The 25,472-nt window shown below is 38.7% G+C and overlaps 1 protein-coding gene across 15 annotated transcripts in view; it reads right to left on the bottom strand.

Moving 5' to 3' along the window:
- Positions 1 to 25,472, bottom strand: part of DMD (dystrophin) — a 2,167,959-nt gene that overhangs the window by 347,597 nt on the left and 1,794,890 nt on the right. For all 15 annotated transcript variants that reach the window (XM_072818058.1, XM_072818060.1, XM_072818056.1 and 12 more), the window contains 2 exons: positions 20,610 to 20,782; positions 9,482 to 9,638 (listed from right to left, as the gene is read on the bottom strand). In XM_072818058.1, coding sequence (XP_072674159.1) covers positions 9,482 to 9,638; positions 20,610 to 20,782 — 330 coding nt within the window. The remainder of the gene's footprint in view (positions 1 to 9,481; positions 9,639 to 20,609; positions 20,783 to 25,472) is intronic.

Raw genomic sequence — 25,472 nt, 5'->3', positions numbered from 1 at the left:
TCTGGGCCTATTTTTATGTGCCAGATCCAAAGCTGAGTGTAACCTTTGAGTAACTTGAGTGGATTTTCCTCAAGAGGAGGCCTTATTAGCTCTGCCTTCTTAATCCTAGTGATTTCTTTCCTGGAGGAGATGTTCATGTGCACACATTCAGAAGTTCCATAGTTTGAACTGCTTTCAGGCTTTTCCTCTGGTCTGAAGCATTAGCTAAGGGATAAGAGGACACTAGAGACCCTAAAATTTAAGGGAATCCCAATGGTGCCATCCACTCAACAAATGGTTCCTGAGTGGCACATGACAAGGATGTTAACATAGTTATATCTACAAATTGATCAGTGTTTTAGCTTTGTCATCCTATATTATCATGCTAGTTTCCATATTATTTCTACTTTTTCTACCTGCCTCGTATATTGTTTTTACTTCTCATAAGAAAGTTGAATACATTCTGTCACCATAATGACGTTCCTCACTTAAAGAGCCACTGTATTTACTGAATCTCAAACACATCACTAATACTTTATTTGCTGAATGCTGATTTAGGGACCATCAATGCCCAGTGAGCTTGAACATTGGAAGAGGGCAAGATCCCAAAACATGGTTAACTGGAGTCGCAGGAATTTGTCTCTAAGAGTCTAAGGCAAATTCACAGGGATTCATGGAAGAAGGAAATTCGAAAGAACAGAACAACAACAACAAAACAAAAAGACAAAGGATTCTCTTAATATTCATTTGAAATAGCTGGTATTAGAGAAGTTATGCAAATGTGGAGCATATGGGATATAAAGAAAAGATCAAGTCATCTTGATTTTTTTTTATTGTAGTAACAGCACGTAATGTGAGCTCCACCTTCTTGAGAGTTTTCAGTGCATAATACAGTACGTTCCTCCAGGCCCTAGGCTGTACAGTGGGTCTCTAGAATTTACTCCTCCTGCACAACTGAAACTTTATATTGAATGGCAAGTTTCCATTTCATCCTCTCTCTAGCCTCTCATAATCACTCTTCCACTGTACTTCTAAGAGTTTGACTACACTGTCATCTTTAAACAAGATAGAAAAAAAGTCCCTTTTTGTTTCCAGTCCACTTAAAGTGAAGACAAGGGATCACAGCATCAGATATATCTAGTTATTGTTTCAGATAGTCAACAACATCAACAACAGCAATTCATAAATGAGACCGAATCAATTTCAAGCAAAGTTGAAAAATAAATGGACGTATTTCAAGCCTGAAATTATTTTAAAAAATCTAATTGTATTCAATGAAAGGAAAGTTTTTTGAGTGTTTAGGGGGGAAAATGAAGTTAACCAACTCCTTGTTGAGATTTATTTTTTGGAAGTCTTTTAAGCTAAAAGCGGTGTTGCTGAGATCAAGGGCATGGGCTAGAACAGAGTCCAGCCTGCTTGCAGATCTGTGATACTATGGAGGAATAGTTTAGTGCCCATGCAGCATCTTGAACAGCTGTTTGACTCTCAATCCTAGGCCTGGGCTGCTTCCAACAACTACTGGGGAAGTCACTTCCTACTGACGATAATGTTGTTAAGTTTTGAGCTGACTTTGAGAAATCTCTGGTGAAAACTCAATCTGTTCCCATGGTCACTTAGAGAATTAGGTCTTAGGTCATTGAACCTAAACCCTAAATTTTGGAAATTCCTTCTGAAGCAACTGTACAGATGAATGGATTATTAGGAGACCTTGTGACAAATTAATTTATATCCATTCTCAAGAGGCTCAGCCAAAATCTGAGACTGTTGAGTGTGAGTGGTGAATAATTTCTGAATCATGCCATTTGTCTCTATCAATATAATCCAAAAATGGAACCCTTGTTTTGCTACACATACACACCCTCACCCATGATCATTTCAAAGTCTTTCCCATTGCCATAAATGGTATCATCATTTCCCCATTTGTTCAAATCAGAGACTTCAGAGTCATCCTGGACTCTTCACTTTCTCTTACATTCCACATCCCATCTATCAAGTTCTGTCAGCTCTACTTTCAAAATATATCTTGGGTCAAATAATTTTTCACAATGTCTATCATTTCCACCCTAGGCCAAGTCATCATTGTCTCCTTCCTAAATGACTTTAGCACCCCCCTAACTTTCTCCCTGGTCTCAGTTTTGCTCCTCCTACTGTCAATTCTCCATAGAGCAACCAGAGACAACTTTAGGACACAGGAAACCAGATCACATCATCCCTGTTTATAGTTCCCCAGTGGTGTATCTTTATGCACAAAATAAAATCTACTCCAAACTGTAGCAGACAACATCAATTATTATCTGGCCTTTGCCACTTGCTACAATGTATCATTAGCCCATCTCCTTATTCCTTGAGCACAGCAAACCTGTTCTTACATCTTTTGCATTTGCTGCTCCTTCTGCCTAAAATACTCTTCACTCAAGGTCTTTGCTTGGCTCACTCACTCAGAACTTTGCTTGTATAAATATAACCTCCTCAGATAAGCCACTATCCCTCATTCTTTCTCTATTCCTGTTTTGTTTATTTTCTCTTTATAGTACTGAATTGATAGGAGTTTATGTGTTAATTTATTCGTTTACTTGATATTTCACTCAGTAAAATCTGAAGGTCCATGGGGGCAGAGTCTCGTTTTGTTCACTCCTGTATCTTCAGCCCTGGCCCTCAATAAATAATCACTGAGAGAATCCTATATTCTAGGAGTCTGAATTATGGTACAGTTTTTCCTAAAATAATTTTTAGGGAATAGGAAGAACACAGAAAATGATCAGAGGGGTTCATTTGAAATTAAATGACTGTTGGGCACCTGGGTGGCTCAGTGGTTGAGTGTCTACCTTCGGCTCAGGTTGTGATCCCGGGGTCCTGGGATCAAGTCTCGCATCGTGCTCCCCACAGGGGGCCTGCTTCTCCCTCTCCCTATATCTCTGCCTCTCTCTCTGTCTCTAATGAATAAAGAAATAAAATATTTAAAAAATAAAAATAAAAAAAGAAATTAAATGACTGTGTAAAAGGGTCCTGTAAAGGCAAAGTCCTATATGAATATTGTTTTAAGAATATTTTTCAAGAGAGCAAAGTATTTTGATTAGAAATAGGTTAGAAAGAGGACTTTGATAGGGAAGTTAATTTGTAAATTATTCACATTTTATTTTATTATACTCATTAAAGGAAAATGGAAAATCCTAGATGGCTCCATTCTCAAGTTTTGATGATATAGCTAGTTTTCAGAAGACTCTCTCAAATGTCTAGAAATGTAGTTCTAAAAATAATTTAAAAATCTTTTCCATTCAGCAATCCTAAATATGACTGCATAATATATGAAACTTATACAAAAGTAGCTTACTCCATTTAGGGATGAAGGATAGATCAAAAAGATGTCTATTTCCAAAGTAACATTCAGATTTCTATTTTTTTCTCAACTTAGCCAAATATTTTGTTTTTAGGAAATTTGCACTTTTTATTTAAATTGTGAAGTTTATTAGTGAAAAGTTACTTTTGAGATGTTTTATTATCTTAGCATCTGTAAGCTCTGCAGCCATATTCTCCTCATCTCCACCTGATATTGTCAAATTTTATTTTCTGTTTTTTTTTTCCTTTATCAGTCTTGCCATGAGTTTGTCGATTTTCTTAACCTTTTTAAAGAATAAACTTTTGGCTTTGTTGAGCAAAAAAAAATGTCTATTTGTCTATTTCCTCTAACAACACAGCGAAGCAGAGAGCGTGGAGTAGATATAAGTAACAGTGAATTTGCAGGTGAACCAAACTTGTTTAGAAACTCTAAGAGGCCAGGTCATTGAATGTTAGAATGAATTACCCTATCACAACCTCTTTTTGTTGCTTTTCAGAGGTGCTTAGGAACAATGCATTTTTTTTTAACACAGATCTGACTTGAATTTTAACGTTCACAAATGGCACCTAAAGACATATTCTATTTATGTGGAAAGAAAGCACTGGGAACTCATCAAGCTGACACACATACTAAAATGTACCCAAAGGAAGCAGGCCAGCATTGATAACAGAATTAGCTTAAATAAATGTATAATCAACAATGTGATTCCAGGATAATTTTATTGAATTTCTGAACCTCTCTCTCACTTTGTGGTGACTTCTGAAGAAATCGAACATGCATAATATACGACCTGACAAATGAAGAAGTAAACTACTTTATTCAAGCCTTTTCATTTGTCAGCAGCATCCATGCAATAATGGCTTTCTGTCCACTGTTTTAATAATGTATGTATTGATTACTTCCATCTAAATCTTAACCAGAAAATCTCAGGAAGCTTTGAAGGTGTCCTTAAGGGTCTCCAGAGAAGGAATTACAGAGATATTTAAACTGAAAGATGAAAGCCTAATGACAAACAATTTCATTAGTACAAATGCAAACAAAAAGTCATTACCTACAGTGTTCTTCTAATCAAGACCTAATCTCCATTTGGATTTGGGGTAGGATGAAGGGAGTTAAATAAGCTCATGGTTTATTGCAGTTCTCCTTAAAAATTTCCCACTATGATTTGCTCCTTTAAAACTCTCTCTAGGTTAATCACAGAAGTAGACAAGTAATAAATATCACTTTAGTGACTGCTCAAGTAAAACAAAGGAAGTCAGTTTTAAAAATATATCTGGACCAGAATAATACACACTAATTGAAAACGAGTCAGTCTAGTGAGGCAAGTAATGAGGAACCGTAAAAGCCAGGATAATGTATTCAAAAGATATAAAAATTGGTCAGTTTATATTTGCTAAGGCATATTTGAGCTTTAATTATTTATAACACTTCATTGCATATGGAGCATTATTTTATTAATTAGGCTTGAGAGCCATTCCAGTAGCAGTTGTTATGCTGCCCAGTTGGTTTGGGGAACACAGACCCACTCCCATGGGCATGAAAATTGCTTTGGGGAGTGAGCTTGCAGTCCCTAACTATCTGTGTGGCCTGTTTTGGAATTTTACCTATGAGAAAACCATATACCCCTCCATCAAAGTGATTGAGAATGACGATATATTTTTGCTTTAAGAGTGTAAGACCCATGATATTTTGCTATAAAATGTTATCATTAATCTGCAATGATATACAAGGAAAATATAAATTACCTCTTTTATAAACATCCTGGCTTATAGAAAAGTGAAAAATACTTTCCTATAGTTTCAATTTGTGACATTCTAATGAGATTTGAATTATCATAAAAAGCAACAACCAGGGGTATTAATAATTTACAAGAGATAGTAAGCAGGGGATTTGAAAAAAAAGTGACACATCAAATCCATGGAGGACAAGTTTATGATAACAAGTGACCCATCTTGATACTAAACATTCTATGTCAACAGTATTTGAATCAAGAAACCCATAAAGAGCGAGGCAATTTATAATCTCAGAAAGGTGGCAATGTAAAACAAGTCTACAAATACAAAATCTGTCAAAGACTAGATCTTGACAGAATTTTGTGCTGATTATATTTCCTTTCTCTCTTCCCAAGTTCAGAAGATCAGATAAAGAGACCTGGTTTCAAGGATTTTCCTTTGTTCTTTTTGCCAATAGGCAGCAAGAACATTACTAACTAGACAGGCATTCCATTGCAACTATAAAAGGGCTACTGCATAAATGTGACAAAACTCTGAGGAAACAGGGTGCTAAACTGTTCTCTCATCAACACTTTGGAGCGATGATGTTCTTCGAGGGAGGAAGTGTTTTGTGACAAGAATTTTTCTTAGGGATACAAAAAGAAGCTTGTGAAAACATTGGGTCAAACCACAAGTAAAAACTGGGCATCAAAGCAGCTCTACACAGTATGAATAGATGCTGAGTTGATGGATGCAAATAAACAAAAAATCCTGCAGTTAGGAAGGACCATCCCTCTTTCATCTTTCTTTCCCTTCTCTTGGTCTTAGTAAACCAGAGGAGAATGAGTAAGGTTAAGATTAGATCACTGATTGATTTTTTTTTTGCCTTCCTCCTTCCCTTCTTCCCTTTCTTCCTTAGTTCCTTTCTTTCTTTTTTTTTTAAAGATTTTATTTATTTATTCATGAGAGACACAGAGAGTGAGGCAAAGACATAGGCAGAGGGAGAAGCAGGTTCCCTGTGGGGAGCCTCATGTGGGACCCAGTCTCAATACCCAAGGATCACAATCTGAGCCAAAGGCAGACGGTCAACCACTGAGCCACCCAGGTGCCCCAATTCCTTTGTTTATCTATTTAGTGTCTACCTGTACCAGGCACTTTACAAAGTGCTCAGTATAAAAATGACAATCCTCTCCCTTAAAGAAGGCTTCTTGGAGCACACGGTTTAAGTGAAGGTGATTGATAAGAATCAAACAATTACACATAGATGTGATGACGAAGAATGTTAAGTTGCAGAAGGAAAAGTAGACAGTATATGAGAGCATGTAGAGGAAGATCTGCTCAAATGTGGGCAATGGGGAAAAGCTTGCTCGATGTCTGAGCCAAGATATATAGGATAATTAGATGTTAACCAGGAAATTATGAAGGGGTGGGAGTAGGTAGAGGGGGCTTCAGACAGAAGACCAGTGTGTTCCAAGCACCACCTATGAAGAACACAGGGAACTGCAGAAACCAAAAGAAGGCAGTGTATTAGTATCCAGAGGGCAAAAGGAAGAGGAGTAAGAAAAGAGAAGGTTGGGGCCCTTGCTGAGGATATTGTCTTTCCTCCATGGCATTGAGAAGCCACTAAAGAGTGCTAAGATAAGGACTGACATAATTCAATGTCTGTTTTTACATAAATCACTCTGGCTGAAACGTAAAGACTGCACTGTAGGGTAGCAAGATTAGATCCAGAAAGGTTAGGAGAAATTGTCTTCTGTAACTATGGTGATGACTGCAATAGACAGAATCAAGAACTATTTTGGAGGCCAAATGACCCAGTGACATATTGGCCGTGTCAAAGAAAGGCTTGGCCTGTCATCCTGAAAAAATGACTACACTGGTCTGCTCTGTTGTTGTTTGGACAGGAGAAAGTATTTAGTTAGATTTTCCAAGCTTTGGGGTTTTGCAGATTGTAGCCACAAAAAGGTAAAAAAGCAAAAGATCTTAGGGTCTTGGGAAAGAGCTACTAAAATGTTTTATGATTGAATCTAAGTTGGATTTGGAGGGAGGTGAAGATAGAGGAAGTGAAGATAGAGGAGTAATGGAATTAACATCTAGAACCCAAAGTTACCAATGGGCTGGAAGTCCTGATAAGTCAAAGAAGCGTAAGAGATGGGCATCTGAATAAGCACACTAGTTAAGCAGGGCTTAATTAATTTCAATCTGGGACATGTTACCCACAACTCTGGCATTAACATCTCCCAAAAGCATGTTTCTAGTCATGAGATCCCTGCATAAAAGGACTGAGAATAAGTACTACCATTTTACTATTGTTAGCAAGTAACCATTCCAATAACCAGGGATACTGAGGGAGTATTTATAACAAGATACTGGCTAACAGGGACTGTGGCAATTATTTGGACCCAATTTCTCATCTTACAGCTGATGGACAAATTAGCAATCACAATCTAACTTTTGGAGGAATGTAACTGCAGTCTCTCCTGACTTCCAGTGCACTTGTCCAATGATTCATCTTTGGTTTCTAGAATTAGACTAAAATTACACCTTTTGTAGAAATTCTGTCTCATTTCTTTATATCATATAATGCTTTCTATTTAAAATGCCCTTCTGTCTCAATGGGTGCTCTTCTACACATACACCAGAGTGTTTTGACTATTTATTGAAAGTAAGAACATTAAAAAAATGTCACTATTATATTCCACCCTACCACAAAGCTAATTTAATGTTCTGAATTTTATGAAGGGGAGTGGCTAAAGAAGAAACTGTCAGTTTCCTTGGCAATTTTTTTGCAAAGACTCCTGGATCTTTCTTCATATTCCCTTCCCTTTGAGTAATCTTTTATATTCTCTTTTCTGGAATAGTATAAACCCTTGACTTTTCTTCAAGATGTCATCTTTGGCTGTGTCTCCACAGAGATCTCTCTTTAAGTGTTGAACATACAAAAGTGTTACCATTTTATCAAACTTTTGTTGTTTGGTAGTCATTTACTTGGTTTGCTATTCATTTCTGTTCTTGTGCCTTTTGTTCTCATTTCAAGAACACTTATCAGTATGTAATGTATGCCAGACACTTTGCTAGCTACTAGGGTCTTGGAGGTGAGCAAGACCAAATCTTTGACTTCTCCACTCAGAGCCTAGTAGAGAAAACAGAAATACAAGAAAGAGCAAGAGAGAGAGAGAGAGAGAGAGAGAGAATTGATCACTGTTGGAGGATGCTAGTGAACAGCTTTTATCCTGAAGGCTGGTAAAGAATCCTGCCTATCATATATGAACTATACACTGGATGCCCAAATAGTGGATGAATGAATGACCTCTTTTTTTCCACAGAAGTAGTCTGACTAATTAATGAAGAAGAAATGATAGGAATAGACAATTACCACATTTCAACTCCTAGTCATTGATAATGAATAGCTGCCAAAATCATACACTCAAAAGAGAAAACAAGACATTATATACCTTCTGATGATGAAAGAATACACTACCATCAATGAAGTAGTCTTATCAAAAAAGTCAAACCTGAATATGATCAAATCTGTTGAACTATACTGCTTGATATGGTAGCCACTAGGCACATCTGGATATTGAGTACTTGAAATGTGATTGGTCTGAATTGAGTTGTGCTGTAACTGCACATTTTTATAGTGTCTGTTGAAATGGCAATATTTATGGTCCTATAGTTACATGAGATGTAACCGTTAGAGCAAACTGGGTGAAATTGTATAGGGAAACTACTATTTTTGTCACTCACTGTGAATCTATAATTATTTCAAAATAAACGTTTTTTACAAAATGTATTTAAGAGACAAACTAACCAAATGCAATGTGTAAACCTTGTTTCAACTCTTATTTTTTTAAAAAAACCTCTTATTTAAAGAGAAATACATTAAGATATTTAAGACATGTATGTTAAAAGTGGAAATTTAAAAATTGCCCAGATATTTGTTAGAATAAAATTACTGACATTTAAAAAGCATAATAGTAGTCATGTGGTCACTTTGAAAGAGTGGATCCTTATCTTTTGAGATAATTTATCAATTGTTTATGAATTAAATGATCCATGTCTGATACTTATTTCAAAATAATAGAGGACTGCTAGAGGTCTAGAAGAAGTAAGATTGGCCATGAGCTATAATTGTTGAAGTCTTGATGGGTATATGGCTATTTATTACAGGATTATGTCCAATTTGGTAGATGTTTCATATTTTCCATAATAAAATATCTTTAAAAGTTGCTAAAAGAGATGGGCAACTTTTTAGAGGATATTATTCATGCGGACGCTTTTGACATTTAAAATAACAATGGCTTGGATTATTTATAATTGACCCTTGGACTAGCGGAATGAAGTTTTCTCATCAGCTTAATTTCAATCAAAACGCATCTTAAAATAGTCACTAAAATAATAGTCACTAAAGATGTTTACTCTGTGCAAGGCACTAGTATTAAAAACGTCCTACCCTGTGTACATCATTCTGCTTCTGCACCGCTGGAAAGTCTCCTCCAATGGGTGCCTGCCGGCTTAACTCATCATCTTTCAGCTGGAGCCATACCAGAAGTTCCTGAAGAGAAAGGTGCAGACGCTTCCACTGGTCAGAACTGGCTTCCAAGTGAGACCTGAAAAGCAGCAGGAGCAAACTAGGTCACAGTATCTAGAAGGGTCATGAATGATTCTAACAATCCCACTGAAGGTACACTGGTTTGGTTACTTCCATAATATACAAACCTATCCTCTAGCAGTCTTCAGTAAAAATCTAGTTATCTGCTTTTGAGAGCCATATATATAATGGGGGCGTTTTGATGGCAATTTCAAGGGTAGACAGTGTTTAGCCATATGTGTATTTCCTCATGCAGAATTCTGAGACTTTTGGCATGAAACATACACTGGAATGGATTGCTTTTCCACAGTGTTGCAGTCAATGATTCTTAATATTTCTGGTAGGAAAAAAATGGCTCCCGGTGACTAATATAAACCGCTCAGTTTTCAAGTGACTCATGCTAGTACTGGAATTCTTCCTGCTTTGAGAAATGGAAAGGTCTCTCCCCACATTTTGACTTTTCCATTTCTGCACCCTAGGCAGCCTCTTCCATCGACTCCTTCCATCTGGCATCTGTTCCTTTCTGCTCCTCTTCCCATATGCTTCTCCTTTTCCTCTACCCTTCTTTATTCGTGTGCACCTGGGATTTGTTTTCACCAAGTTCCAACATTTTCCGCTTTGTTTCCTTTGTGTAAAATGTACTGAGACAACAACTCACGTGGAAAAGTAAAATCAGACATTTGCCTGAAAGCCTCCCCCAAACATGAATAATTTAGGCAGGAGAATGAGTGCTTTACCATCAACTGTATTTAGAACATGTTAATCCGTAGAAGCCATTTAAGAATATACAAATGAATGATCTGTGCTATAAAATCCACATTTCACTTGAGGATGAGAAGCTAAATTAACCAAATAAATCATCATCCGGAAAGCAAAGAAGAAACGTGGAGTGTGAGCAAAGCTCTATCCTCAGGTAAATCGAGAATTATGCTGCATTACTCACATATCATCAGCAATTACGAATTAATTCATAAAAATTAATGCTGCCTATAACATAAATGTAATATAGTCTCTAGTGCTGCAAAGATTGAAGTGTCAAACGACCAAGTAGAATGACATTTCCCTTTGCTGTTGGGTAGCTTCGCCTGACATTTCAAATACAATTCTCCTGCTGGACTTAGTCAAACAGAATCACCAAATTGCGCCTAAGTGCTGGAAATAAACTGTTCCAAACTTTCCGAGGGATCATTTTCTTTCTGAAGGGTGATACTTACTAGTCTTTAAAATGTGCAAATACAATGACCCATAAGCTTAAATAAATAAAAAAATTTTACTAAAGAAGTAACTGGAAAATCATACAAAGATGTAGGTAGAAAGATGTTACTTCTAGAATTGCTTATGATTGACACAAGGTAGAAAGAACTGAAATATACACTAGGGAATCGGTTACACATATAATAATGAATTCATACAATGCAGTGTTTGAATCTTATGAATCCTATGCACTGTTCGGTGTGATGATGTCAGCAAATATTTAGGGATATGGAGATCGCCCTGTCAGTTGCTAAGTGAGAAATCAAGTTACAAAAATGTCTATAATCTATTTTTCTAAAACCTTCATGTATGTCTGTGTATTTGTATATACATTTGACTATGCATGAAAAAAATTCTGAGATGAAACTAGTGTAGCCCTCGGAGGTAGATTTAGAGCTGATTTATTCCTTCGGCTTTCTACTTCTCCAAACTGTCAGAACTGTCTTTCTATTATGAGCAATATAAACGTTATGTCCAGAAAAACGGAAAGCATTTCATCAGAGGAATTAAACCATTCGAGACTCAAAGGGCATTATTATCTAATAAAGGAATCCGGAAATACCATAAACACCACAAATTAAATATAATAGCGCAGACCGCATAGAGTGTAGAGGTCCCTTCTTTGCTGTTTCAGTTCCCTTTCTCTTTCACTTATCACTTTCCCATGATAAGCCCAAGTGAGAATTCCCTATGCAAGATGTTAGCTGTTTAATGGCACGTGATGCCTACTGGTTACAGGGATTCCCTGGGGTGTCTGGAATTTGCAGCGTGGTTCCCTCAAGGGTGAGCGAGGATATCAAGCAGGACATGTGGGAAGGTAGGCAGAGAGAGGCACGGTCCAGATGTGCAGAAGCAGCACATGGGAGAAAAGGCTCTGGTTAAATTAAGAAGTTTTGAGTGCCACTAAGTCCCCATAAGTCTTTGGCAGTAGAGAGAGTGAAAGATAAGGAAAAATGTAGAGATGCCTAATGCTTGGTCACCCTCTCTTGGGTCGAGGAAACAAAATATCCCTGTGGTGGAGAGGTCTGGAGGAGGATAAAGATGCTGAGGGGCAGGCTGCCTATGGTGAGGCGTCCAGCTGTGGCTTCATTCACACAAGGCACTGCTAGAACCCCGAGTCTAGGTGAAACGGTGCTGACTAATCATTACCAGGTCAATGAAACCCTTTGTGTCCCTAAGAGAAAAAAAGAGCTCTGAGACCCAGGGAATTCAGTTCTAAAGGATCTAAGAGAAACCTCAGAGCAGGAGACTGGGAGATTGTTAAGAGCCAGGGAGGCGGGACAGTCCACAGAGTTAATAGAGGAGCAGAAGGATCCAGGACATCGGCTGACAAAAGGCTCTCATGGATCTAGAGGATGGAGTTAGATAACACTTTGGAATGTTTCGGAACCTTAACTCCATATCAAATGACTATTTCTTTTCCTTGCTAACACATGAGAGTGGTGAACAAGAACCTAAGCAGGGGCACCTGGGTGGCTCAGTGGTTGAGCATCTGCCTTCAGCTCAGGTAGTGATCCTGGGTCCTGGGATCGAGTCCCACATCGGGATCCCTGCATGGAGGCTGCTTCTCCCTCTGCCTGTGTCTCTGCCTCTCTGTGTCTCTCATGAATAAATAAATAAATAAAAATTTTAAGAAAAGAACGTAAGTAAAAGGTTCATAAAGGACAAAGGATACTGGGTAAGGGTGGGAGAGGAAAAGGCAGTACAGAGAAAGGCCCCTGATTGAAACCCATGCTTACAAAGATATTCAATCTGAAGCCATGGTTCTTCAACTCAGTGTGCATAAGAAACGTGCGAATAGCTTGTTTTAGGTACAGACTCTCAGGTCCTGCCTCCAGACTTTCTGTACTTAAAAAAAATATTTTATTTATTTATTCATGAGACACACACACACACACACACACACACACACACACGGAGGCAGAGATACAGGCAGAGGGAGAAGTGGGCTCCATCCAAAGAGCCCGATGCGGGACTTGATCCCAGGACTCCAGGATCACGCCCTGGGCCAAAGGCAGGTGCTAAACTGCTGAGCCACCCAGGGATCCCTGACTTTCTGTACTTTTAACAAAAACCTTCACAACTCAGTGGGTGAACTTGAGGACTATTCTTTATGAAAGAATTTCTTAAAGTATTTCCTGTATGTCCTAAACATTACTGATCAGTCTCCAAAGGGCAAAGGTGGCATTTGTCAAGGACATGATTTTGAAGGCGATCTAAACGTAATAAAGTACCATGAGCTCCAAAAACATTTTCTTTGGCTATGCTAAGCTTGTAAAGTGTCTTCAAGACACATTTCTAATGCAGTTGTTGGAAGGAGCTGCCTTATTTTTATTTTCGAGATCATATACCAAATATTTCCAAATGATTAACCTATGTTTATATTGGGAATATCTCTCCAGAAAATGTTTCTGTTTGTAATGACTCTTTTTCTCCCCTCCTGGTTTTATCATAGGCCTTTAGGGCTGGAAGGAACCTTAGAGATTTCTGTTCAACCCTCTTGTTTTGCAGTTGTGGGAGCTGGGATGCAAATGTTTAAAGACTGCGCTGAAGCACATAACTTGAACTGTCCTATTTAGACATGGGAAGTGGAAGTTGCAGATTTTCCTTATGTGAGAAAATTCTTAACCTTAGTTGTTTTCAGCAAATGCTTTTGGATTCCTGAGCAAAAAGCCTTCCTGCTGATTGGCAAATTTACTCCATCTACCCCTATCCACTCAAAGGAAAATAAACGTGGAGGTTTGAAGGGGCATACTTAGCTCCTATCTATTTTCTATTAATCTTTATTAGCGAAGACAAGAGCTGAGGGGCTACTAGCTTTTAACAAGGCAAGTGTTGATCTTTAATAAGCAGATCATTTCTACAATTTGTAAGGTTTAGGTAAAATGCAGAACCTTTAGGTGTGTTGGGATACAATGCTTGTCTTTAAGGAACTCTTTAGTGTCAGGGTGCTAAGAATTGCAACAGGCTACTGACGATGGTTAGATCTCTAAAACACAGATATTTCAGGTATGATTGGGTTGATGTCTCATTTGAAATCCTTATTAGAGCTTGACTCTGAAAGGCACATATTCTTAAAGCAAAATGTGTTACTTTGAAAGCAGTTTTCACTTTGACTCTCTTTAGAAAACTAACAATGTACTCATATATATTCCTGGGTATCCTTGTGTAATAAGATAGCATTTAAGCATATAGAAAGAGGAGGTAAGAATGCAGAAGTAAGGGCACCTGGGTAGCTCAGTGGTTGAGCATCTGCCTTTGACTCATGGTGTGATCCCAGGGTCCTGGGATCGAGTCCCACACCAGGTTCCCTGCAAGGAGTCTGCTTCTCCCTCTGCCTGTGTCTCTGCCTTTCTTTCTGTGTCTTTCATGAATAAATAAATTAAAAATCTTAAAAAAAAAGAATGCAGAAGTAATAAGGAATCATAGACATAAAATGGGAGCTTTGGGGGCTTTAAATAAAGAGAGAGAATTAAACTCAAAGAGAAGTAAACTTTTTTTTTTTTGGTCCATCTGGGCCATGAACTCCAACTTTCAAACATAATTAACATTCCAAGAGTAAGAGAAAGGAGGTCAGAAATAGTCAATGTCTAAGTTGCATTTTTTCCCTCAAAAGTAGAAAGACTGTGCCTCCTTTTCCTCTTTGTTTATTCTCCATCATAGAAAAATCTCTAAGCTATTTTAAGTTTTAATACTGATCACTCTCTAAGAGTTTCATTGCTGTTCTGGACTACATAATGTTGGTAGTCTTGTCTCTCAAATTAGCATTCAGAATTCCATAAAAGTGAGTATTGGCATATAACATTTATAAATTTTTCTCCGAAGTATGAAAACCTCACAGAATGTAAATTCTGCTGAAATTGTGTTGACAACATATGTGCTTCTCATGGTTAATAGTATATACGATACTCTGGAAAATATACTCTGGTGACAAATTGAATTGAAATCTGAAAATCTATTTCTTACAGAAAAAAATTCCCCAGGCTACTTCCCAAATTATTAATATTTTCAAAATTAAAGATGCAAGGTTATGGAAATGGAATATTTTAGAATGAGAAACACTTTCTTTGACTAGTCACAATTTTGATGTCGGATAATGCCATCAATAACTCTGTGTGTGTGTGTGTGTGTGTGTGTGTGTGTGTGTGTGTGAGAGAGAGAGAGAGAGAGAGAGAGAGAGAATGTGCACATGTGTATGTATGCATGCAAGTAAAAATGTTTTACTTTATTTTTCTGCCACTTAAAAGAGTTAGTGTTTTGTTTTGTCTAGTGGCACTCAACTATCACTGAGTATTTACTTTTTCCTTATACCTTTTGGATAAAATGTGATGTGATAATGCGTATGGAACAGATGGCATATACTTTCCTTGAATTAAATTATGAGATGGTACCCTGCAATTTCAATTAAAGTATTCTTTTCTCTCCAAGACATCTTATTTACTTTGTCTTACACCATATCTTTGAACTTAACCAGTTCCATTTAAATATAAGTAAACCAATGTAGAAAGTTTTGATAATTTGCCTAGGTTCATAAAAAAACTACAGAATTAAAAAGAATAGGTCAGTAGAATTGCTAGGGAAATTGAAGACCATCCATGTCTCTGGTTAAATCTCCTCATTTCAGTAAGGCAGGATATTGAAGTCTGAATCAGTTAAGTGATGTGCTCAAGATCATAGGCTACGTGGTTGGTAACAGAACCAGAAGAGAAAGTAGTCACCCAAATGTGGGTCCAGGACTTCTTTGACTCTACCTCATTGGCTCATTTAGGGCTTGGATAGATTAGCCAGACAGAAAGTCAATAAGGAATCAGTGGCTTTGAATGACACATTAGACCAGATGGACTTAACAGATACATACAGAACATTCTACCCCAGAAGAGGGGAATACAGATTCTTTTCAAGTATACATAGAACATACTCCAGGACAGATTATGTGATAACCCACAAAACAGTTTCAGAAAATTTAAGAAGATTGAAATCATATCACATATCTTTTCTGCCCACAACAGGATGAAACTAGAAATCAATCACAAGAAAACAACTGCAAGAAACACAAACACGTGGAGGCTAAACAACATGCCATTAAACAATCAATAGGTCGATGACAAAGTCAAAGAGGAAGCCAAGAAATATGTGAAGACAAATGAAAATGAAAACACAGAGATCCAAAAGCCTTTGGGATGCAGTGAAAGCAGTTCCAAGAGGGAAGTTTATAGTGATACAGGCCTACCCCAAGAAGCAAGAACAATCTCAAACAATTTAATCTTAGATCTAAAGGAAGCAGAAAAAGAATAAACAAAGCCCAAAGTTAGTAGAAGTAGGAAATAATAAAGAGCAGAGCAGAAATAAATGAAATAAGACTTATAAAAACAAGAGGAAATGTCAATGAGATTCAAAGCTGGTTTTTTGAAAGGATAAACAAAATGGATAAACCTTTAGTCAGACTCATCAAGCACAAACAGTAGGACTTACTACGTACCTGATAGGGGAGTTACCAAGATCACACAAAAAGAAGGAGGACTCAAATAAAATCAGAAATGAAAGAGGAGTTACCAAGGACATCACAGAAAGTCAAAGGATTGATTATAAAAGATTACTATAAAAATTATATGCCAACAACTGGGACAACCTAGAAGACATGGATAAATTCCTAGAAACATACAGTCTTCTGAGACTGAATCAAGAAGAAATAGAAAATGTGAACAGATCGATTCCTAGTAATGAAACTGAATTGGTCATCAAAAAACCCCCAATGGACAAAAGTCCAGGACCAGATGGCTTCACAGGTGCATTGTGCCAAATATTTAAAGAAGGGTCAATACCGATCCTTCTCAAAGTATTCCCCTCAAATAGTAGAGTTTGGAGTTTTTATGTTTCCAATTTAGCTGGAGGCAGCAAGCAGAGCCCTATGAAACAACTCATGAATACTTAAAGGAATGTGCCATCCAGCGGAAATGAGAATAGTACAAGGAAGACTTCGTAGTGAATGAAGGAACAGCCAGAGAGGGAAATATTCAGTATGAGATTTGAAGGAAAAGGTGGAAGATGTGAGGAGGGATGGCATTCCAAGTGTGAGGACCAGCAAATGTACATACCCAAACGGGTGAGTGAGAAAATTGGCAGAGAGCACGGATGGGGTTAAAAAGCAGAATCTTCGGGCAGCCCCGGTGGCTCAACGGTTTGGCACCGCCTTCAGCTCAGGGCGTGATCCTGGAGACCCGGGATCGAGTCCCACGTCGGGCTCCCTGCATGGAGCCTGCTTCTCTCTCTGCCTGTGTCGCTGCCTCTCTTTCTCTCTGTGTCTCTCACGAATAAATAAATAAAATCTTAAAAAAAGCAGAATCTTCTTGGCTCAGAGAACCCATGCCAGGGACTAAGTAGATCACAGCTCAGTGAGGAAGAACTGGGAGGTAGAGGGAGAACAGGAAAGGGAAGGGATGATCTGAGTCTTATCAGGTAGAGTAGAGAGGCCACTAGCTTCTGATGACTCCACATGAATTTCATCACACCAATGATTTTTCTCTTGCCTGTTTTGTTCTGTTGTATCCTCAGTGCCTAGAAGAGTGCCAAGTATATAGTAAAGACTCAGTACTTATTTGTTGAATGAAAACGATAAATGAAAGAATGAGAAAAATATGGGCATTGACAAGACTAAAGTTCTTGAGCAAGGGGATAATGTGCTAGAAATGTCCAAGGAAGAATAGTTTTTGTAAATGTGTCATGGATGATACCAGTGTGTGTCCTAAAGGGACAATTCTATCAATATAGAACGACATGATAGAGACTTACATAAGAATCATAATCACAGGAAGAGAAAAGGCATAGGGCCAAAGGAAAATAAATGGAGGGAAAGGGACACAACATAGACTTGGAACCGGAAGCACAAGGATACCTCTTCTGAGCCAATGGAATGCCAGGGGATACTTCAAAATCATTTGGATTCCTAACAGGTGACAGGGATTAAGGAGTGCACTTGTCGTGATGAGCACTAGGTGATGTATGGAAGCCCTGAATCCCTAAATGCTACCCCTGAAACTAATATCACACTGTCTTGTCTGTTCACTACCTGGAATTTAAATAAAAACTTAAAAAAATGGACACCTGTGTAATTAAGTACTAAAGTTTCTATATTTTGAAATAGAAAAAGGGGTCCAGGATCCCTTTTAAGACATTGAGCCAACTGCCATCTTTTGTGGGATGATGTGTTATACCCCTTAGGCGAACACAGGGCTGTTCCTCCGGGGTATCTTTGCAACGAGTTTTTAGTCGTAGTGACTTTTCACTATAGAATAATGCTGACAGAGGAACTGACTAGATTCACAAAGCCAGCTTCTAAGCGTCATGAATGGTTCTGGGTCTAACTCTTCCAGGGTCCAGCTATCCTGCTTCATCACCATCCCAAATCGCTGCCTCTACTTGGCTGCTTTTGGCTGAACCCTGCCATTCAGTCCGGCCTGACCGATACCCTTATATCAACGAAGTATCAGGAAGGAGACTGAGTCACTCTGACGTGAAGAATTCTTTCTTTCTTTCTTTCTTTCTTTCTTTCTTTCTTTCTTTCTTTCTTTCTTTCTTTCTTTCTTTCTTTCTTTCTTCTTTCTTTCTTTCTTTCTTTCTTTCTTTTCTTTCTTTCTTTTTGTAAGCGAGTGCTTTTAACTGTATTATGAGAGAGGTCTAGTTAGAAGCTAGAACTGTTGATCTGGATATTTAAATTCTAGAATTTGCAGCACCTGAGATAAGCCAAGGTAACTGTTTTTGACTTGATTAATGACAGCAAGAATTAAACTGCAGGGGCTGGCATATGGGAAATTGCTGAGAAGGAAGAGCCCGTATTTTGGCTGACATGCTGTTTGCCGCTTTCGATTCCCCTTTCTTTTCATCAAGTTCACCTGAAGGAGAGGAAAGGCACTGAGTGATGTGTAGAACAGTTAGAGCACCTTTCTTCTCTGCAAAAAAGAATAACTTTCTTTTCTTTTACTTTATCCGCTAATATCTTTCCCATTTCACACGTCTCATTCCCTTCTAATAACAGATGTTATGAAAGTGGCCTTTGTCGTTACACACACTGACCTCTCTTCAAGTTTAAGTGATGGGAAGTGAACAGAGTCTCCCTGCCTTTGAAAATGCCACTGCCCATCGTTGTTCCCAAGTCATCCTAAGCACATCGGCACAAACTTCAATAGACCAAGCAGGGAGATAAAAATGAGTGCTTTGGAAGCTGGGGTGCAAACTTGGGGGGGAAACCTTCTAAGTAAAAATAAATCCTTTCCTACTCCTAGAATTACCTGTTTCTCTCTTCCATCCTTTCACTTATTTGTATTGATGTGAGTCTTACCTTTTCCTCTCTGCTTCATACCCTTCAGGATAATATGATGGTGAAAATTTTGCTGAGCCCCTGGAGCCGGACTCCCTGTATTCAATCTTGGATCTGCCACTTACTAAATAAATGACCTTAGGGAAATTATTTAGCCTCTCTGTGCCTCACTTTCTTCAAATATAAAGACAGAATAATAACAGTGTATCACGTAGGGCTGCTGATAGCATTAAATAGGTCAAGAAATATAAAATGTCCAGGGCATGGCACGATATGTGATGCACCGCGTTAATTGCTATCATTCTTATTATTCCACATTATGTACAGGTTTTTAACAAGAGTACTTTTGAATTACTAAATTTCAGTGATATTTCCCCTTATTATCGAAGTAAATATGCTGTACGTCAAAAGTCTGGTCAATTTAGAACTATAAAGAAGAAAAAGAAATATCCATTCCACAGACTTATGACCTAGAGGTAGTTATCTCCTCCCAGTGTTCAGTGTGTTCCCTCATAACCACTGCGATGCCCCTTCGTCCTCTTCTACTACCCTCCACTCCTACGCCTCTTCTAGATGCAGAAGAAAGCACAAAATGTTTTTTTTTTAAATAAAAACACGTGAATTAGGGCAAGCAACTAACTGATTGGAAAGCAGGGGACCTGACTCCCACTCCCTGTACTTCCCATGTCATTTATGTGACACTGGGCATGTCACTTAACTGTCCCTGCTCTTTGCCCCTCCACCGAACCATCTCACAATGGGTAGAGCGAGAGCTTCACTCTGTGCTCCTTACACCAATGCTGAGATGCATCCATTAGCTTCTCAGGAGAAAGGTGTCCCAAAGAATGGGGCAACTATCTAAGAGAGGACAGTAGGGACCACCTCAAGGCTTAGTTTCCAGAGGATGCAGTGGCAAACTCTGAGAGTTAAAGACCAGAAGTTTCTATAATCTCTCTCTAGCTGCCGGAGCTATGGAGAGGTCTCCTCACAAAAGTGTTAATTACAAGGCATTACAATATTTAAGGAATGTCTTCTGTTATGCATTTAGAATAATGCCAAAGAAAGAATTCCATGATAAACACACGTTAATTTTATCACTTTTTGTATAATCCTGTGGTAAGCCAAGAGAGAACTCTATCAAATTAGGATAGCTGTGTTTCTCATTTAAATTCACTCTAATGTCTTAATATGCATCTCTCCCGTGGTTATAAAACATCGCCATTTTAATCTAATCTGAACCCTCAAGTATCATCTCCATACCAAGCAAATGAATGATTCATTTATTCAAAATAAAATGAATCATTCTGAAATTGGGTGATTTACATAAACATATGAGATATTAGCTGCCTGAGCTAGGAATGGGAAGAAAATCTTCCCATTTTAAATCATTTTTGGCTTTTTTTGCCCCGGATCTTTTCTTACCTAATGTTGAGAGACTTTTTCCGAAGTTCGCTCCACTTGAAGTTCATGTTATCCAAACGTCTTTGCAACAAGGCTGCATCGTCAGAACCTTCCAGGGATCTCAGGACTTTTTGGCCATTTTCGTCCAGGTTGTGATAGATATCTGTGTGAGCTTCGATTTCTCCTTGGAGATCCTACGGGACAGCAGGAAGAACATGGGTGGAATTACCAAACAAGAGACATTGGCTAGACATGAATTTGGAGAACCATAAAAAAATAAACTGCTCTTTCAAAAGACATTTCAGTTGGGCCCACTAACAAGAAGATGCACCTCCAACTCCCTGTTCTTGATGCATTGTCTCTTTATGCTATTATGTAGATTGGCAGTGGGCATCTTGTGAGGTATAATACATTTAGTCCTTGACACTACAAATTGAAACATTATATATCTGCAACTTTACAAATTTCGTAGGTTACATCAACTGGTCCGCAGACAAAAGATAATGTTTTCTGGAAGCGATATGAAATAAAATTCCATGATAAAGTGCACCCTAGGGCCAATCATTTCATTACACTATGGGTTAAGTCATATTTTCCATGCACATAAGTGATCTGTAGAGTTGACTCTGACCATAAAAGCATGGAGAGACTAATAAACAAGGTTGTACTCGGTCCACAGCACCAGCACATTAATGGGATTCTATCGCAGGAGAGCATCTTCTTGACAATACACATTAGGTTCACCTTGGCATTATAGCATCACACATTCATTACAGCATCGTACATTTATTAGTAAGATCTCCCATTTAAAACACCGTCGTATTTTTAGGCTTGACAGGTAGAAAGTCCAGAGGACCTTGATAAGAGTTATGAGAAGAGCTTATACATCCAACCTCATTTGTATATACACAGATCAAGAAAATTATCACAGTAGAAGAATCTGACCTTTACATGGTATGTCTTCCTGTGTAACATTTTCAGCTTGAACCGGGGACTACAGCACTGATCCTGTTGCATAGCAAGCCTGAGAAAAACGAGCGGCTGAAAGAGCCCTGCTTTAAAATGCCAACTTTGCTTACATTCTGTCGACAGGATGAATTTCAGAGCGCAGGCCTCACCAGTCAATAATAATAAACGCTACTTTGTCCTCCTCACTACACGGCGGCCAGGCCTGTGGCTGTGGGAGGGACCTCAAAGAGAGGAGGCCTGGAATATGCAATGGACAGTTTATATTAAACAGCCAACTTTTCTTATCATTTTGCCATTATAAGCCAGAGACATTATAAATTCATTTTATATATGTGTTTCCCTCCTTGTTCCCAACAGAACAGTCCAAGCCAAAGGAACATTCCTTAGCGAGCTGCTGGGTACCAGCATTCCTTTCTGCCTACACAATGAATGGAGGCTTTGTACATTATCTGACTTGCTTTTAGAGATTTGTATGCTTCTGTTCAACAAGTTGAAAAATTCATTCTGAAGTCCCAAACAATTGGATTGATCTGTGTAACCAGAAACTTTCTTTTTTCCACTCCTTCTTTCTAAAATGGAATTAAATGACTCTTCTGAAGTAAGGGGCCAGTGGCAGCAGTAACATGTTAGTGATTCTGAAGAACTGGCCTGTGTTTTCTGTCACGGACTCTTGGATTCTGAAAGTTGCACATGTCAGGTAGATGGACAATGAATGTCTCCCGTCACTCTCTTTGGCAGCCAAAGTATCACAGATGGACCCTAAAGAGAACTCTGTCCCATTCTCTGTGACTGGAAGTCACAAGGGGGAATACGGATCGAAGTACATTCCGAGTTGAAAGAAGGGAAATACTCGAACAGACCGAGCAGCCTCTATCTGTATCCCGTCACAAACAGGCTCTTTCTGGAAGGGAATAGCTTGATTTTGAAACTAGCTCCTGTGGTGGAAAATTGGTATTGGGCTTCTTGCAGAATGGGGTCTGATCAAACATATGTCTCTTCCGTGTGCACGTACCTACATGGCAAAACCTGCCCTCCTGAATTTGCCACTTCTTCAGGAAAAGAGAAAAGTGAGGTTAATTTATCCAAACAAATCAGGACTCAAAACCAAACAGATCTAAGTTATCCACATAATTTCCCCACTTCTCTCTTTTTACTTCACTTTTCTTCTTGTTGTATTTGATGGAAAACTTTGCCTCAGAGGACAAACTTAGAGGATTGAAACCAAGCCTTTTGTTGTTCAAAAAAATAAGATACTTTCTGACTAATTCAACCAGATTTCTGCATTAATATGCATATAAGTGAGAGTTCACTTGAATTTTTATATCCTCCATTTATAGCAGGACCCAGGCTCAATTAATAGTTCCTCAAGATCATGTATATCATGAAGTCATTGATACCTTCTTGGAAAAATGAGAGGTCTTCCCAAGCATAAATAGGAAGCTGATCCATAAATTTGTTAGTTTTCATCTTTGCCATTTCCATTATACCCCATATAAACATCTTTGTTGCATCTTCAAAAAAGAAATACACGTAAAATCAATAAACCAGTATTAATTGAGGACTATTTATCTAGTTTCAGCACTGTGAGAAAATGAGAGGAATACAAGAGACAGTTCTGTCTTTACGTTTCCTAAACCCTAGTATGTGCTTTTTATTTAAGTCATTCCTGTTACCAACTAAATATTGATGAGAATTTCCTACCATGACTCACAGATGTTGGGATAGAACCCCCCCCTTGGAAGTTCAGAGTGGCTGAAGTCAAGTCTTGGCACTGGCAGTAAGGTGACTCTCAGCTTGGTACTCCTTCTCGGGGTCATGGTGCTGGTTGAGAGTGACAAATGACACATGAACAGTAAAGGGTACAAAACACAGATGTGTACCACTTTGTTCTTCCTCCTGGCCCTGGGAAATACATGTTTTCTCTGTTCTTCTTATGAGAACGCTGAGGTGGAGAGATGTTTAACGGACTCACCTAAAGTCGTATCTTCTAAATATTAGAATTAGAGTCTTTTTGACTCTAGAAGACCTTGGGCTGTCCCCACCACCCCATTTGCCACGAGTGCTGGTTGTAAGCGACAGTAGTTGCTGTAGCTGAAAGAAAGACAGCTACTGCTGACAAGGGGGGTGGGGTGAGGGGGTCATCTGTGGAGGTAAAAGCATCTGGAAAGTCGGCATTACTGATTTTGGTCATAGATTTACCCAAACAGATTGATTTCTTCTGAATGAAAAATGGAATCCTGACCACCTTTTTCACTCCTTATTTTACAATTGGGCATCTGGGACCGTCTGTGAGCACAAACTGTGTGTGCTGAAGAGGTCTCCTTACTACAAAACATCCTTGCTGCCAGAACAGAAATTCTCCTTTCAGTAATGTGTTCCTTTGTCTACAAGAGCCATATGAAGGGCACCTGGGTGGCTCAGTGGCTGAGCATCTGCCTTCGGCCCAGGTTATGATCCCGGGGTCCTGGGATCAAGTCCCACATCAGGCCCCCTGCAGGGAGCAGGTTTCTCCTTCTTCTTTTTTTTTTCAGGTTTCTCCTTCCACCTGTGTCTCTGCCTTTATATCTGTGTCTCTCATGAATGAATAAAATATTTTAAAAAAAGAGCCATGTAAACATGACATTAAGTAGTGACTTGATACATTAGGATCAAGGCAGCTTGCCCATGTTCTTCAGGGATGGCAGGTCGGTAGGCAATCTGCCCAGCTACAGGACTCAGGTAGCCCGCTGTAAAATGGAGGTGAGTATTGGTGAGGAGTTCAAGGCTTTTTTTGAAAAAAATTTTAGGAGGTTGGCATGCTGTAGTGATTTTCAGTACAAGAGGGCAGCATGAGCCCTAGGTGGGAGGGGACATGGACATGGACAGGTCAGGTAGGAAGGGACACACTCACACCGGCATTAAATGTAGTTTTCTACAGTGGTGGTGTTTGTCTTCAGATGAACCTTTGGCCCAGGAACCACAGAAAAGCAGGTGGTGGGTAGAGAGAATTCTCAGAGGATAGCCCACCTGGACAAAATGGAATTTTTGCAGGCATTTTAAAGTAGTTTTATCTCACTTCTGACTGGTTTTAGAAGTAGGGAGAATCCCATTTCCTGGAGAGCCTCTTCAAATCTCACACCCTCTTCCTGTCTGAGAGTCTAGCCTCCTCCTGTCCTCAGTGCTCTTTCTCAGCCTCCAGAGAAAACTATGGCAAAGTGCAGTTAAGTAGACATGGTTTGGGTCTGTCCCTTCTCTTTCCCTTATTAGCTGTGTTAGGTTTGAAAACTCTTTAATCTCCTTGGCTTCACTAAATATTAAATAATAATACCTCCTGGCTGGATTGTGGAGAATCTTACATGGAATAGTTTTTGTAAAACACTTTGAACAGTGTCCAGAACACAACAGGCCTTTACTCTAAGAGTTTCTCTTCTAAGTGGATTAGGGTGGAAATCAAGTGATAGACTTTATGAACTCATACAACTTTGTCTGAGCCTTAAAGGATGGATAAAACAGAGAGGCAGAGGGAAGAGGGTTTTCTCACTGGGAAGATGAGTATAATAATGGCAGAATGGCAGAAGGTGGGAGTGAGTTTGGCTTATGAGCAAGAACAATGAACCGCACATCCTGATTGGAACGGATGATGTGTGTTAGGAAGCAATGGGTGGAATGTAGCTGAAATCCTTAAACCAAGTGGGATGAAGACCTTCTTTCAGAAAGTCACTGAGAAGGAGAGTTTATAAGGAAGAATAGGATAAATACAATATCATGGAATATTACACTTGTGCTATCTCATTCAACAAGTAGAGTGACTCATAGTGTCCCTAAGTAATAGGACAGCTGGGGAAGAATATGAAAAGTTATAAAGGTTTTACTAGAAGAAAAATAAAGAAGAGAGATGACAAAAATCAGTTATGGTGACACTTTTTTTATTATCTA

The sequence above is a fragment of the Canis lupus genome, chromosome X (assembly GCF_048164855.1).
Source record: "Canis lupus baileyi chromosome X, mCanLup2.hap1, whole genome shotgun sequence".
Lineage (NCBI taxonomy): Eukaryota > Metazoa > Chordata > Mammalia > Carnivora > Canidae > Canis > Canis lupus.
Note: the sequence above shows the minus strand (reverse complement) of the source record. Positions and strands in the feature narration are given on the sequence as shown.